This window comes from Merops nubicus, unplaced genomic scaffold (assembly GCF_000691845.1).
Source record: "Merops nubicus isolate BGI_N331 unplaced genomic scaffold, ASM69184v1 scaffold11472, whole genome shotgun sequence".
Taxonomy (NCBI): Eukaryota; Metazoa; Chordata; class Aves; order Coraciiformes; family Meropidae; genus Merops; species Merops nubicus.
The window spans coordinates 1,484-18,003 of NW_008592891.1; the positions used below are offsets into that span (position 1 = coordinate 1,484).

Here is a 16,520-nt window from a genome sequence, read left to right on the forward strand (position 1 = left end):
TCTAAAACAGACCTCGCTAAAAATTCCTCTGTGCTTCATAGCTCAGACCACACATCTTGCATAGGTATCAAGGAAATTAAATTGGTAAAACTGTTCCTAGTGACTGTTTGTAAACAATCAGATAAACCCAGGCGTGCTGTTGAATCTCACACCCCTCAGCATCAAAAGCAGCAACGCAGCCCCAGCGTCAGTGCCTTTGCTGGAGGGTATCGTTACTGTCACAGACTGGATCAAGCCATTCACTGATGCTTTAAAAAAGTGTATCTCCTGTAGACTTCTTAGGCTGTATCATCTACACAAAAGGAATCAGGATGAAGTTGAGGAGGTTTTTGGCACTCAAAGTCCATTGAACTGACTGTTGGAAAACATCACGCGGAAACCACAGATTTAACCACAAAAATCCACAAGCATTACTTTCCTGTTTTGACTTTTGCCTCTGTCTCTGTTGCTATAGAAACAGATTGCGCTGCCAAAAATGGAAGGATGATAATCATCTGGGGAAAAAAAGGCAAAAAAAGAGGCTTGGGAATGTAGCTAAAAATAATTTTAAAAGCTCACCTGCAGCATTTTGGTAGGATAACCCTCTTTTATGATAGACAGCCAGAAGGTGTCAGCAGAAGTGGAAACAATGGCTTAGGTTTTGGGAGAAATCAGCTGCAAACAGCAGTTTGCCTCCACTGTCCCTCAGCTGGGCCGGGTGGAGCCCGGCTGCGAGGCTCCCGGCAGCCCCGGGAAGGTTCTGTGTGAGCGGAGCGCCCTCCGTGGCTCCGGTTCAGCCTTTCAGCTCTTCCACGCCGAGCCCAGCGTTCACACGGGGCGGGCTGGCTGCACTGAGCTTTCCCTTCTTACCAAACAGGCCTCTCTTTCAGCTTACTCTTTAAAAACATTAATAAAAAGGGGACTCCACCAGCTTCAGACATTTTAGTTTCAACATTGTTTTTACTCAGTATGATTACATGCATGCATAAAAATATTTTAGTATGGATGCCAGGCTCAGTTAACTGTTACATTACAGTTGAACTGTATTTTTAAATGTAGTTTCTTCTTTGACTTAGTGCAGAAGCAAATGCTCTCTAAAGTTCTTTCATAGCAGTGAAAGCATCTCTGCTGTTGCAGGTGATGCCCTCACAAGAAATGAGGGACAGACAGCTGGGTCCATAAAGTCTTTAGACATCCAGGCTTAGCCTCTGTGAGACCAACATTTAGTTGAGCTGTAAAAGCAGACTCTTAAACCCTCAAGGTGTAAGAACAGCTCTCCTAAGTTAAGGGATGTCAGATAGATAGGGCAGGACATCTGAATGAGACTCTTGCCTCTTTAAACTAAAAAGCTAGCACCTGGGGGAGGGGAAGAAAGGTTGTCAGAACGCCTCTTGGTTTCAGGGATGATGTTGGTATACCACTACTTATATTTAGGAGGGTTTTTTGAATATCTATAAAAAACAATAAGAACTTGTTTGAAAGTCCCAGGTGCTTCCACCCTGTCCACCCTTCCTGTGGTACTTACTTACTCTATTACTGTTTCTGCCGCTTCTGTAGTTGCAATTTTTTGTTCTTTGTTCATGAGGAAAATACTCCAGGTTGAAAAGCTCTGTAAGAGAGTGTATACTGGAGAATTAACCTGCCATATGTACTCTTTGTTCTGTGTACTTTATTGTTTATTCTGTCTTTCCCAGGGGCTGTATGAAAAAAAAACCAAACAACACATTAATACAATTTGAAAAAATCAAGGATGCATATTTTCAGGCAATGTACCAGCTTGGAGTAATGCATTATGATGGACTAGGCAATAAAGAAGACCCCTGTAACTAATCTAGATGTACCTTTTTCACTTTTCTTTTAATATTAGCTCATAATTGCTAAGGGCTTCTTTGTAAGCTTGATTATTTAAGTAAAAATATGATAATTTGTGTTTTAAAACCTAACTACTAAGGCTTTCACCATACTTTGTGTGGAAGCTATGTTTACAAAGTGCTATCAATTAATTAGTAATAATCAGTGTATATAAATGAAAATGTGTAAAAACAGAAATAAAACAACTATATTTTGTATAAAACATCTGTTGCACAAAGATATTTGATAAGGTACTTTCTATTCTTTTAACATGGATGCTGAAGAAGAACATGCTGCTGCCAGTCAAAGGAAAAACTGCATTTGCAAGAACCTGAAGAATTACATTACAAAAAAAGGAAGACGAAGGAAGAAAATTGCTACAATAAGAAGAACAGTGCTAATTTATTGGAGAACATGATCTTAAAGAGTGGCATGAGAAAAGAATATAGATAGTGAAAGAAAGGGGAGATAAGACAGGAGGGCAGGAAAATGAATCAGTGTATTAATAAATCAGATTCTTGGCTGGTGCTTAGAGCAGAAGATATTCTGCTGGTCCTTAGAGGTGCTTCATTTGTTTTTATGCCTGTATAATAACCACGTTGATTTGGTCACAAATAAGCATTTTAGTGAAGTTTCTTTTTTGTGTATTGCAGTATGAGAGGTGAAAAAAAGAGGAACCTTTTATAAAGAACTGTTTCTAGTGTATTTAAACAGGGCATCCATGCCAAACCCTGTGTAAAACTTGTTTCCAAAATACTTCTGAAGCTCTTGGGTGATACACCTTACAGCTGCTTGTATACAACTGTCAGCATTGGCGTATTTAACATTATCTTTTTTTATTCTCACTATGAATCTAAGGTACTTTTTATGGAGGAGCTTCAGAGTGTGCTATTTTATCACTTTCCCTTCTGTTAAGGTGGTTTTGTGACCTGAGATATATAATACAACATGAAAAAAAGATTACAAAAGTCTAAAATTGAAAATGTCGCAAGTTTAGGATGTGATATTCATTAATGTAAGCACAAGACTATTTTTAAGAAAATTTGTATCAATGAAGAAGAGTAACACAATATCAGATGAACATTCATATGGAACTGTTTCACATTGTAAACAGGCTGGAATAAAAAATCTAGGGGCTGTCTAGTAACCAAAGATCAGTTCTGCCTTGCTGTGACACTGTTCTCCAGACTGCCCTATCATTATGCCTCAGCCTTTCTTCAAAGTGGAAAAATTTCCTCTCTTACAGAAGTTGGTGGATTCTCAGGTTCTTTATTTCATCCTCTTCCCCATCTGAATGCAAGAATTAACATACCTCAATTTTAGCAAAAGGGAGTGGAACACATGAAGAAAATACTCAACTGATTCCCTAAAAGCAAGACACTTGAAGTTTGCAGCTGCACACTTCAGCAGAACGCATTAGGAAGGACGTGGTGTTAAGCAGCCAGCTGAGGAGGCTGAAAGGTAATGGCAGTCAGTAATTTTCTCGATGAGCATAAGATGCTGCATTACTTAAACTTTCCTTATTTCCATTTTTCTTCCCATTTTCTGAGGTTGTGGCTTACTGCTGCAGACCATGGGAACCCAAAAGTAAGTGTGAAGGCCCAGAGTACTTTGGGAATGCTTTATTCTGTGTCAGATCTAAAAGATCTGTACTTGTACCTCTTGAGCTTCATGAGTCTCAATTTTTAATTTCACAGAAAGAGTACAGTGACATATTTGACTCTTGCAAGCTGTCTTTTACGTACTGCTGGGCACTGGCATCCATTTAAGCCCGTATGGATAGATAGCCACAATCCCTCATTTTGACTCAACACTACTAGTGGAGATTTTTTGTTTTTTTATTGGGAGTTTCAGGGAGAAGTTTTGTCAGCCTTAATACCCTTCAGAATTTAAGGAGCTGTCAAGAGTTTTGACAGTAAATTAAACAGATTTAAAAACCTAACAAGAATTCTGCTTTCTTTTATGTACAAGCACTTCTTAGAGGCTGGTTAAAGTAAATGCTTTTATGGCAACAGTATGCAAGAAAAGATGCTGAAGTGAACATATACTCTAACTTTCTGCCTCTTGTTTAGGCCTTTTCCTGGCATTCAGAAGCATGTGGCAATGGGAACTTGGAATTACAGGGAGCACTTGGTGTTATGTATCTCTATGAGCAAGGTATGTATCAAAACACTAAGGCTGCTTTGGACTGTTCGAGAAGCAGCAGCACATTTAAACATCTATGCCCAAAGCCATCTTGTGGAATATTATTAAAATAGAAAATTTGACTCAACAGCTGCTGCAGTAGCCAAAAGGTGAAGTTAATTTCACTTTATCTTTTATTATGGTTCTTCATGTAAGACCATGGAACTCAGATTAAAATTATTAAGTTCATGTTCTTGTCTCACAAACTCAAGAGATGTTTGAGCTAACAAATTGCAAGACCTCATCTGCGAAGAGGGAACAGCAAGCCATAGGCAAAATTAATACTGTAAGGTCCTCTGTTATTCAGTACAGTTCAACTTTTCCTTCTGACTCTGTGAGGCAAGACAGCCTTGAACTAGAATCCCAAGCAGACCAAGTAGAAGCCCACACTCAACCCTGCCTTCCTGTCCCGTCAGTCCGTAATCTGCTCTAGGCTCCTGCGTTCACTGTTCCCTTTTAAACCCCTACAGGTCTTCTGTTCTCCACATGCCTCAGTGTCATTTCTACCCACTGTCTTCTCCCATCATCTCCTTGCTCAGTGTTCTCTTGCCCAGTTTCTGTGTCCTTTACCCAAAATGCAAGCATCTATACTGGCTGGGATCCTCCAGCAAGCACTCTGGGCAGCACAGCCTGGGACCTAGGAGTAGCTGCTGCAGACAGTGCCAAGTTCTCACCCTTCAGCTTTTCAGCTTACAGGGGCACACACCATGGAGGCATTTTTCACCTGGACCACAAAATAGGCTTCCCCACTGCTATGGTATGTTCTTGAAGTCAGCTGTCCTGAACCAGAATTTTGCTGACTTGACTGGGTATCATTGCCTACATCAGCATCCTCTTGCATATCTTACAGAAAGGAAGGCAAAAATGTCTTCCTATATCAGGAAGAATAGGTTATTGTTATTATATTTGAATGTTCCTGCTAGTAAGTCTTTGGGATTTTTTTCTGCTGTGTTATTGTATTTGTTAATGGGACCAAATTATGTAGAAGAATATTGTTCTCAACACATTTGGGTGAGGCATTGACTTGCAGAGGGTTAGTTCAAAATAATCTTATGTAAACACTGATTTATAGGGAGTAGCTATGAAGTGAAATGACTTCCACTTTTCTTTTTTTCTGTCAAATTTGTGACTACTTGTCACAACAACAAAAAATTGCAATGATGTGTGAAGAACACATCATTATTGTTTGGTATCTGGAAAGTATATGGGGCCTGGAGGTTTATGCTTTAAAGCAGCAGAGGAAAAAAAAAATCCCACTTAGAAAATGTTGTACCTAGTATTATAGTAACAATACTAGGTAATTATAGCCTTATAGTTAAAACAATGTTCAGTTTGTCCCTCCAGTCCTTATTAAAATCAACATGCTGAAAATAAGGTGACAGCAAGCAGACAGATGCATGCAGAAGACAGAAAAAAATTGAGCTGGAACAGTTATAAGTGGTTGTCCTAAGTGAGTCTTACAACCTGAGGCTCTCAAGTATGTCCAAGATCTTCAGACTGCTATGATTTGCCAATGTCCTGGTAAGAACCTGGAATTAGAACCGTGGAAAGTTTTAGGTGGGCCCTTTAAATAGCATCTAGTTCCAACCCCCCTGCTTTGTGCAGGGACATCTTCCACTAGATGAGGTTAATTATATCAAGCAAGAGCTCTGCCTTTCTTCCACATATATGTTAATTTCCACAAAATATTTTATTAGAAACAATTAACATAAAATATGCTGCCTTTTATAACGAGCGTAACTATAGTGAAAGTGACTCCAAAAGTTATGTATATGTGTTTTCTATTTAATTATATTCAAATTAAAATAACTTCAAATTAAATACTGAATAGAAGAATCCTCATCGGGCTGCTGAATACATACAAATTCCAGTTTATTTTGGATAAGGATGTATAGGAAGAGGAGGCATTGTTAAGTCATATATAGACAGCTGGCTTAAATTACTGCTTGAAATAGCATTATCTAACCTAATGCTGTGAATTCCACCACAGGATTACAGAAAATGATGACATCAATATGCTGGCAAAGGCAAGTGATTGTGCTCACGCATACGTAGCCAAGGGCACCACTACGGCTGCTTTCTACTTGGCTAGATGCCTCCTGCTGGGACTTGGTGTACAGCAAGATCAAGCTGCTGCTAAAAAATACTATTCTCAGGTAAGCTGAGAAAGTCTCATGAAACCAAGTGATACCTTGGATTTGGGTCTTTAAACTTGCTGTTTGGTAAAAGACTCACAACATCATATATGAAAAAAAAATAAAACTGTGCACAAAAATGAAGAGTATATTGAGAATGGTTAAAAATTGTCTTGAAAGGATACTATCAACCCACTTGCTTTAGCAAACAATGCATTCTGCCAAATAACTAAAAATAATCTGTGGTAATCACCACAGCAGAGGACTCTGTAACTTGCAAGATAAATTAAACAATTTGAATAATTTTATCCGAAATTAATTTACTGTCTGTCACTCTCTCAAACTCCAAAATCATAACTTTTCCTCTACTTTAGATTCTCTAACAATGACAACCTTCATTAATGATACTGAAAACCAGTCATAACCAGTTATCCTGCTTATTTTTATGTTTGCATTTTTAGCCACAGCCAAGGATCCACTTTTACTGATACACAGGAAAAAAAAAAACAGGTCACATTTTTTTTAAAGTTTTGAAGTTGAAGATTTATTGCTTGAGGAAAAAGATCAATAATGGCTTCTAGAAGATCAATCTGCTAAATAATATCAGTGATGCCTAAGGATAGAGTCAAGGCAAGATATGCCAACTGAAGGGAACGTACCAGCATTTGGATCCGTGCTTCAGAGACACACTATCATTTCTGTGCATGTAGAGACCTTTTGTTTCTGCAAGCAGAAAGCTTTGATGTCCAGCTTGGTGCAATCCAAATAAATGGAGAGTCAAGTAAATTATAAATGATCAGCTAACAATTTTTGTGGCTCCTTACTCAGGGAAGCCACTGACACAAGAAGCCTTATTAACTCTTTAATATTTTAACAAGCTGATTATCTCAGATAATGTCAACAAAACTTAATGACCTTATTAATGATATATAGGCAACGCACAGTTTTATTTTAGCTATAAACTAGAACAGCCTATTCTTTGTCTTCAAAGGCATGCATCCTGGATCCTGGTGTTGCTTCTGACCTTGAACTGGCAGCTAATCTTGGGAGAATTTACTGTTTCCTTTAACTGTGACTTGTATATAGATGTATTTCCTACAATAAACTATCTTTAATCCATAGCAATTACTGATCACTTACTGCTGCTTTTCAACTTTACATAAATTATTACTTAAAGAATCACCAAGTTGCTTTATGTACAAAAAAAAAAAAAGCAAAAAGCACTCACACACTTTCTTCAGCTGAGAAGAAGCAAAAGGTAGACTTTCCAAAATTGTATTGAAGACTGCATGTTTATTAAGGACATTTTAATGGGACAAATGTCCTGCATTTTCTTCATGCCATACTACGATGTAGCACATGAATCAAACTGAAACTAAATAAAAATGGCTGTTTCCTTTTCTGTGTTTTTAGTATTTAAACATCACATTTTAATATTCTGAAAAGCTTGAACCCAAACTTGTCGTGTTTTCACATACAACCCATTCACAAGTCACAATTCTTTTTAAATCTTACCTTTGTTAGTGGTGTGTATACTGCCTTTCACATGCTTCGCTAGTGCATTTAGATCCACTTATATGTCAAGACATTTTAACTCCTGGACTGCAGAGATTCAAAGTTGGAAATTGGCCAGTATGGCACTAAACTTTACAGTTCAAATCCTGTAAACATTTAAAACTAGAAGATACTACTTACAAAACTACAAGGGAAAAAAAAGCCACAAAATGTTACTACAGAGACGTTCCATACACATGTTCTCTGCATGAGGCTTGTCCTCATCAACCTGACTGCCCAGCTAGCTCTCTTGGAAGAGTGTGAGACTCCTACTCCCAGGGGCATGGGTTTGAGCCCAAATGAACAACAGAGGCTAATTATCTGTCAAGGATTAGGGCTGGACCAGCCACTAGATGAATGACAAGATGCTCTGTACTAACCCCTCTCCATTCCCAAGGGCAAAGAGAAAGGGAATAAGGAAGAGAGACTTAGGAATGGGCAACAGAAACCTAAACAGCTTTAATGAATAATGAAATATATAAAAAACCAACACTGAACCCTATTGCGTTTACATTGTATAAGAAACAGTTGAAAACCTCTTGGTTTGTAGTGTGTGTGCCTGAGTAGTTTTATACCAGATCTTTCATCAGGTGATACTTCAATGAATCACAAGTAAATTTTACTGATGACTATGGTAAGCTTGCATGTTTCTAAATACCTATTTACTTGTAAAACTTCATATGTGCAGAATCTCCTTAATTAAGCTTTTTTCAGTGATGACCTGTGATAGGTCAAGGGGTAATGGGTGAAATTGGAGCATAGGAGGTTCAAGGTGAATATCAGGAAAAATTTTTTTTACTGTGAGGGGGACAGAGCACTGGAACAGGCTGCCCAGAGAGGTTGTGGAGGCTCCTTCACTGGAGTCATTCAAAACCCGCCTGGACGCCTTCCTGTGTGATGTACTCTAGGTGGTCCTGCTCTGGCAGGGGGGTTGGACTAGATGATCTTTCAAGGTCCCTTCCAACCCCTATGATTCTATGATTCTATGATCTGGCTTGCTTCTTAGGACTCTACTGCGACTTGAAAACTTTTTGGGACCTGTTGGAACAGAAGGGTGGGTGTTACTAAAAACACTGATATATGTGGACTATATCCACTCTAGTTACCTGACAATGTAGTTGGTCTTAACTGCGAGCAGTTTTTTTAAGAGCACAACTCTATTGAATTTAAAAGAAAGTAATGAGTGTCATCTAGGGATTTTTTCATGATGTTTAATTATTTAGATGTGCATGAAGACTATATTTACATATTTTTACATAAATTAAAAAAAAAACACTGAAGACATCATTTTCTTTCCTTGTATAAAATAAGGGAAAGATTTGAAGGTTGTTTGAAATTGGGGTATTTGAATAAAACAGCCCTGAGTAATATCAGGGAAGTTATTAGAATGGTTTAATTAAATGTCTGCTTAATCATTTATAGAAGCAATTCATAAGCACTCACCTCTGAACTAACATTTAACACAGGCATTCTGTCAGGACAAACCAGTATACAATACATATTTTCAACACAGACTTCAGAGTAATGTAAATATTCCTTAGGAAACTAGTGCTGTCAAACTTATTCATCAGTTGTCAGTACAGCCTCATTATCAAGTACTGCAATCCTGTTGTGTTATTTATTGCTTACAAATGCTTCAAACTACGGGAAATCTTTGGTAAAAACAAAACTGATAAAATTTTCACAATAGCTTTACATGTAGTATTGCACAACAAGGCTTCTTCCATACACAAGAAAAAAGGACTGGTCAGATCCTCTGTGAGGAGATTAGGACTGTACAACATTCATTAGTTTACCACTATAAGCAAAATTTCTTTTCATAAATGTTTAAAATATTTTCTGGTTTCTTTCAGCTTATATGAACATTTATTTTTCAATCTATATTTGAAACAGAAGAGTAGTCAAATAGAACAATTTAAATAAAAATTGGCAACTATACAGCATTGTTTTGTCTACCCTAATACAGCATCAGATCTTTTCAAGTCTGTTTACTTCACAAAAAAACTCAAGAGGAAAGAAAAACGCTAAAAATAATCATAGTCCTCAGCCCTCTATGGAAAAGAGGAAAATAAGTTTCATGTCTATTATTGGACATAGACATTTCTCTAGTGGTCCAATTGTGCAGATTCAAACCTAAGTGGCATTAAGCTGCTCTAAATGAGCTCTTAGCTCAGGACACAGTTCAGTTAGCAGCAGTTCCAGCAAAACCTGAAAAACAGAACAGAGTTAAGATGAGTACAGGTGCCAAATGGGAATTTCTTCTTCCTTTCTGTCATGTTTGGAGCGTCACAGACAACAGAAGCACATAGGGTCACTCTACTCATCATTCATTTTTCTTTTACCCTAAAGCTAGCATGTGCCCTACAAATAATATGGGAAATGTCTTAATGCTGAAAGAGAACAAGTGCCACAGGCAGCTGCTTTCAGACAGGGATTTCCCACCCAGTATAGACTGGTGCTATTCTGTGGAAGCCATGGGAGCTACATAAGCAAGCTCCAGAGCACACACCTCCTCCTGGGCACGCTGCTCTCCACGGCTGGCTGCTGCAAGAAGAGAGCCCGAAGAGACTGATGGAGAGTGACAGTACTGTACTTGGATCCAGCTCCATGCTCTGACCAGTCCCAAACAACAGGAGGGACTTCTCGAGGGCAGTCATGACCTAACTGTGAGCCAGTCCTCGAGCTCTCCTTCCCTAGGATTCCCCAAAGTATGGGCAATTTTTCTTTTTTTTTCCTCAGCTATATAAAAGAATGAGTCTGCCCCTTATGAAGTCAGGCAAGTTGGTTGTGGTAGAAGACCTATTTTAGACAGAAGCAATGCTGGTTTTAATCAGTTTTTTGTTATTCAAAATTAGTCAAATGATGGAACCACATACACTTTTTCTGACTTATTTTAATTAATAAAAAAAAAAAACACCTGCACAAGGGAGCAATAGTCCAATATAAATCTGCATAAAAACACACACTCCAGACTTTAATACCAGGTGAGCAGAGCTCAGCAGTTAATGGGATGGTAAAGTAACAAGGCTACTTTTCTGGTTACTCACATAGAGTAGATGCTTGTTAGCCTTTCTCTCTTGCAATGCATTGAACACTTTCACTACACCGTGACGGGCGTTTTGTTGTCCAACAAGACTCTGCAGAGTATCTGCAATAAAGGTTACTTCAGCTTACATCAGTTCACTCAAATAAAAGCACAAACTGTTCAAGGCTATTATAGGCAAGAAGGTGAGCATACAACAGAGAGAGTACATGGAGGGTTCTTTACACATCAAATGGTGAGCGCTCAAGACCAGACTGGGTGGGGCCTTGAGCAACCTGGTCTAGTAGGAGACATCCCTGCCCATGGCAGGAGCGTTGGAACTAGATGATCTTTGGGTCCCTTCCAACCCAAACCATTCTATGATTCTATTTTGCATGCATGCCTGCTGCTATTTTTGTTGTAAGAGTTGACTAGACAACCAAGTGCAAGGAGATACATGACCTATCTCCATGAAGCCATAAAACATCTCATTTAAGTACTTTCTATTGAGATGGAAGGGGGATAAAAAGCATGAAGCTATGTTTAAGTGCATTTCCAAGGGCTAAAGGGAATGAATTTCAGTTCTCAGGTAAGTAGGTTCTTTTGGGTTTATGTGATCTGTGAAGGGACACAATTATATAACCAGACTCCCCATCTTGTAAATGGGATGGGACAGAGGACCTCAGAACGGTGCCCTAGAAACATGCAGGCTGAAGAGGAAGCTGCCTGGGCTGGGGACATAAGGGCAGGCAAAGGAAAGTACTAGAAACCCCACTCAATCTCAGATGCTTCTGTCCAGGCTGCAGGTCCCTCTAACATTCAATGCCCTGAAACTTCATGTCAGAAATACACAGCAACACACAACACTGACAGCGTAGGTAGACTCCCTCTTCCATTTTGGAATGGAAGAGGAAGAAGTAATTGCGGTGGTGCCACACTCCCTATTTGTCAAGTACTTCCAAGTACCACCTAGTATTTGCTCATGGAGAGCCAGCAAAGAGTCTTGACTTAGGTTCCCTGATGAATATAACATACAGAAGTACAGAGACACTGGATTTTCATCCTCCAATAATACCAGCATCCATGCCCTTTACCAGGCAGATAGGAGACACAAAATTATCCTTACTTAAGCAAATAACCATAACTTACAACTCTACGTGAAAAATCTAAAATGCAGCACAAGAGTATTTGACTAACCAGTTTCCTTCCTAGTTATTAAATCCATGATAAAGCAGAATGAAAGTGATCTCACCTGGAATGTTTTCAAGTAGTTTTTGCTGTGCTCGCTGTTTTGTTTCTTGCTTTTGTTCATCGCTCTTGGCTCTTGGTGGCGGTGCTAACTTTCCATTTGGCCAGAAAGCATCTCGAAACACACCGATGTAGTAAACAAGCATTGGTTCACTGAACATCCAGTGTACAGTGTCACGAATTTGCCTGTAAAGGAGTGCAGAAGGGAGAACATCAGAGCTGGTCTTTTGTGTTTTATGCAGAATTATTCTTTTTACTCTTCAAAGTAGTGGAAGCGATCCTTATTTCAATGTAATTATCCCAATTTATCTGAGCTGATTTTACCTGCATCATAGCAAGTCATGTTCAGCTCTGGCTGCTCTAAATCTAGGTCACTTGAGATACCTGACTGAGATGTGGAGAAGACATTTCCATGAAGTCCACACATACAGATGACAAATGACAAACACTACACTGAAATGTATATATTTCAAGGATAGGCAGTACAAAGGCTTCACGGGGTAAAGACATAAAAATCAGCTAATTGTAGTGAACTTCAAACTAATTGCATGCACAGCTGTGCCTGGTGGGATAAAAACAGACGAAGTTTTGATAAAAGCGCAACAAGTTCCCTCACAGACACCAACAGCACATTAGAGAAGGGATTACAAATGGAGATAGCAGCCTCCTCCTGTGGCTGCAGGAACTCACTGTAGCCTTCAGAACGAAGTCTGAGGTGGGCAGCAGGTAGTACTGCTTAACTGTGCCTTAGAACACAGTTAAAACCAGTAAGTGTAAAAATTCAACCAACATGTAAAATCTCTAGAGCAATTCTGCATGTGTGCTGTTCTTACGCTCATCCTTTCTCTCTCTCTCTCTCTCTCTCTCCCTCTCTCTGTGTCTTCTCCCAGGTGTCTTTCATGCTAGTTATCAACAGTGTGTGAACAAAATGAACAGACCAGTTTAAAACTCAGTGAATGATACTGGCAGAGACCATTAGTTCACTGGGAGCCAAGCGCATGACTTTCCATCACTTCTTGTCCAATTTACTGCTACATCACACATGAGAGGTTTTAAAAGCCATGCTGGCATGTCCAAATTTATTCACTGACTGGATGAAGGAACAGCCTGTTCTGCTGGTAGATTTCTGGGCTGTTCCTTTGCTTACCCAAATAATAGTCCCACTGGTACACAAAGTGAAATAACACATTTCCTCAGAGTCTGTGTGGCCCTTTGCCTATGTCAATGTGCTACAGAAATCACAGATTCACAGACTTTCATAGGAAAAGCCTCACCATGTGTCAGAGAGTCAGTACTGATCAAAGAGTCAGGGGAAAAGTGTTTGTATCAAACATCTACCCTACTGAAGCAAGTTTTACTGTAGGCCTTTGTATGTGGCAAGAAAAGGAACACTTTTCCAAATTTTTTCTCACTGATGGTATAGCTTTTCCCATGAAAGGTATGTACAGACACACGTGCTTACTTCATAGCCTCATCCAGGCCTCACCTGACGGACACTTCTTCAAAATGATACAGAAAGTACCTTTATGAAAACACATCACTGTGACACGTATAGAGGTTGCATGTTATAAGTTAATGGTCTTCATCATGTATCTCTTATCTTGGCCTTTTTTTCCACAGAACAATGATGCAGGTTCAGTTACAGTGAGAGCTACTTACTTGTTTATAGTTCTTCCAAAAGTGACTTGTACTAGTGCAATTAATGTTTTTCTAACCCACTTGAACACTAGAACAATGAAAAATAACAGAAAATAAAGATCAAGAGGTTAATAACATTACAGAACTTGGGATCATGTCCAAAACCTTCCTCCCAACTACCACCATCACCCACCATGCCCTCAAACCCCAACTCATCCCTACAGTAAACACATCTGTTATAATATTTTTTAAGATTTCACTAATTGCACACGGGTCTCATTTTCCTTGACTGCTTCTTGCTGTTCGCTCTATGGGGTTTAAGTTTTGCAGATTTCATAGACATATCTGTAATATGTTTCTGTAGCTTGTACTGTAAACTTTTGTTTGAGAAGATTTCAAGGTTATTGACCATGAAATTACCCAAATCCTTTTTCTACTAGAAAAAAGAAAACTTCTCAAAATTCACACCCTTTTTCATACCTACTACTATAATCTTGTACACACAGCAGCATCGTGCACCTGCAAGTGCTAAGGGAGCTGGCACATGTTGTTCCTAAGCCACTCCCCCATCATCTTTGAAAGGTCAGAGAACAGGAGAGGTGCCTGAGGACTGGAGGAAGGCCAATGTCACTCCAGTCTTCAGAAAGGGCAAGGAGGAGCCAGGAAACTATAAGACCAGTCAGCCTCACCTCCATCCCCGGAAAGGTGATGGAACAGCTCATTCTGGGTGTCACCTCCAAGCATGTGGAGGAAAACAAAGTTATCAGGAATGGTCAGCATGGATTCAGCAAGGGGAAATCATATTTAACCAATGTGATAGCCTTCTGTGATGGCATGACTGGCTAGGTAGATGAGGGGAGAGCAGTGGATGTTGTCTACCTTGACTTCAGCAAGGCTTTTGACAATGTCTCCCATAGCATGCTCAAAGGTAAGCTCAGGAAGTGTAGGCTAGATGAGATGACACTGAGGTGGATTGAGAATTGGCTGAACAACAGAGCTCAGGGGGTTGTGACCAGCAGCACAGTCTACTTGGAGGCCTGTAGCTTGTGGTCTTCCCCCAGCGGTCAGGACTAGATCCAGTCTTTAACATATTCATCAGTGACCTCGATGAGTGGACAGAGTGCACCCTCCGTAAGTTTGCTGATGATACAAAACCAGGAAGAGTGGCTGAGACACTAGAAGGCTGTGCTACCATTCATCAAGACCTGGACAGGCTGGAGTGTTGGGTGGAGAGGAACCTAATGGAGTTCAAAGGCAAGCGCCAGGATTCTAAACCTGGTGAGGAATAACCCCATGCACCAGTACAGGTTAGGAGTTGACCTGCTGGAAAGCAGCTTTGCAGAGAAGGACCTGAGAGTTCTGGTGGACAACAGGTTAAACACGACCCAGCAGTGTGCTCCTGTGGCCAAGGAGGCCAATGGTATCCTGCGGTGCATGAAGAAACATGGCCAGCAGGATGAGGGAGGCTCTCCTCCCCTCTACTCTGTCCCAGTAAGGCCACATCTGGAGTACTGTGTCAAATTCTGGGCTCCTCAGTTCAAGAGAGACAGGGAACCACTGGAGACAGTCCAGTGAAGGACCGTAAAGATGATTATGAGACTGAAGTATCTCTCTTACAAGGAAAGGCTGAGAGGCCTGGGTCTGTTTAGCCTGGAGAAGATGAAAGGGGATCTCATCAGTGTTTGTAAATACCTAAAGGGCCAGTGTCAAGAGCGTGGGGCCAGACTCTTTTCAGTAGTGCCCAATGATAGGACAAGGGGCAACAGGGACAAACGGGAACACAAGAAGTTCCACCTGAACATAAGGAAAAACTTCTTCACTTTGATAGTGACAGAGCACTGGAACAGTCTGCCCAGAGAGGTTGTGGGTTCTCCATCTCTGGAGACTTCCAAAACCTGCCTGGATATAATCCTATGCAACCTGCTCCAGGTGAACCTGCTTTAGCAGAGGGATTGGTCTAGATGATCTCCAGAAGTCCCTTCAAACTCCTACCAGTGTGTGATTCTGTGATCTTTAAAATTCTGAAAACATTTTCACTCAAACCAAGCAGTTAGCTTTTCATTACAAATAAAGGAAACAAATGTGAACACTTCCTAGTCATTACAGGTTAATCCTTCTTTCATGGGTTCACCATCAGCTCAAAGAAGTCTGTATTTGAAAGATGCATCTGCCATTTTTGGAAGGCATTGCATTTTGTAAATAGTTGCCCTCTACTAGTTTGCATTTTGTAATAGTTTTACTGCATTTCCTAATAGTTGCCTCGTAACGGTTTTATAGGACATCAAGTGTGGCTGCAATTTCAAGCAGAAGAAAAATATTTTTTGTACCATTGTTCAGTTACATAAAGGAGGAAAAAAAAAATCTAGTACTTAAAGATGCCATAATCATAGGAACTTTTCCATTAAAAAAAAAGTAGACTAAAATCCATTCACAACAGACTTAAAATAGACATTAAAATAGACATAAAATTACAGTGGCATGTTCTGTAATAAAGCCAGCTTTCCTTCCTTGTAATTCATGCATTCTAATATGCAGTGTATTTACAGAAAACATGCTTTTGTACTTTTCTGGTTTATCCAGAATTTTTTTTTTTTAATGTAAAAATTGAAGAATATTGAATGCAAATGCTCTCCCCTAATGGTTAAATTTTTACTACCATTTTATATTGAAATTTCACTTTTTAATCAAAGCTCCAAAGTTACAAACTACAGAAGAATAGCTGTTCCAAACAAACTGGCTGTAAGATTGCTAAAACATTTCCACTTATTCAAACAACAAGCTACGAAGTGCCTCAGATCTCTTGGCCAACAGATTCCACTATAAAATAAGCAGATTTACAGCTTACTTCCTCGCAGCTCAAAAATCTCTCCAATCAGCATGAAACACGGTGCAGCAAGCAAGACCCTTTT

The 16,520-nt window shown here is 39.6% G+C and overlaps 2 protein-coding genes across 2 annotated transcripts in view; one reads left to right on the forward strand and one right to left on the reverse strand.

Moving 5' to 3' along the window:
• Window positions 1–1,673: 1,673 nt before the first annotated feature.
• Window positions 1,674–7,218, forward strand: LRP2BP (LRP2 binding protein; the record flags this gene model as incomplete). The annotated part of the gene is given in 9 exon segments (XM_008935288.1): window positions 1,674–1,799; window positions 3,153–3,182; window positions 3,184–3,291; window positions 3,381–3,479; window positions 3,854–3,860; window positions 3,903–4,021; window positions 4,023–4,124; window positions 6,005–6,170; window positions 7,141–7,218. Coding segments are annotated over 9 exon segments (835 nt in total), but the record flags the coding sequence as incomplete, so codon positions are not given.
• Window positions 7,219–9,193: 1,975 nt separating this feature from the next.
• Window positions 9,194–16,520, reverse strand: part of SNX25 (sorting nexin 25) — a gene marked incomplete at its 5' end in the record, with an annotated part of 35,094 nt that continues 27,767 nt past the window's right edge. Inside the window, 5 exon segments of the mRNA XM_008935289.1 lie at window positions 9,194–9,911; window positions 10,751–10,851; window positions 11,978–12,159; window positions 13,633–13,699; window positions 16,457–16,520. The exon segment at window positions 16,457–16,520 is cut by the window's right edge and continues 12 nt beyond it. Of these exon segments, the coding sequence (XP_008933537.1) occupies window positions 9,837–9,911; window positions 10,751–10,851; window positions 11,978–12,159; window positions 13,633–13,699; window positions 16,457–16,520 (489 nt within the window).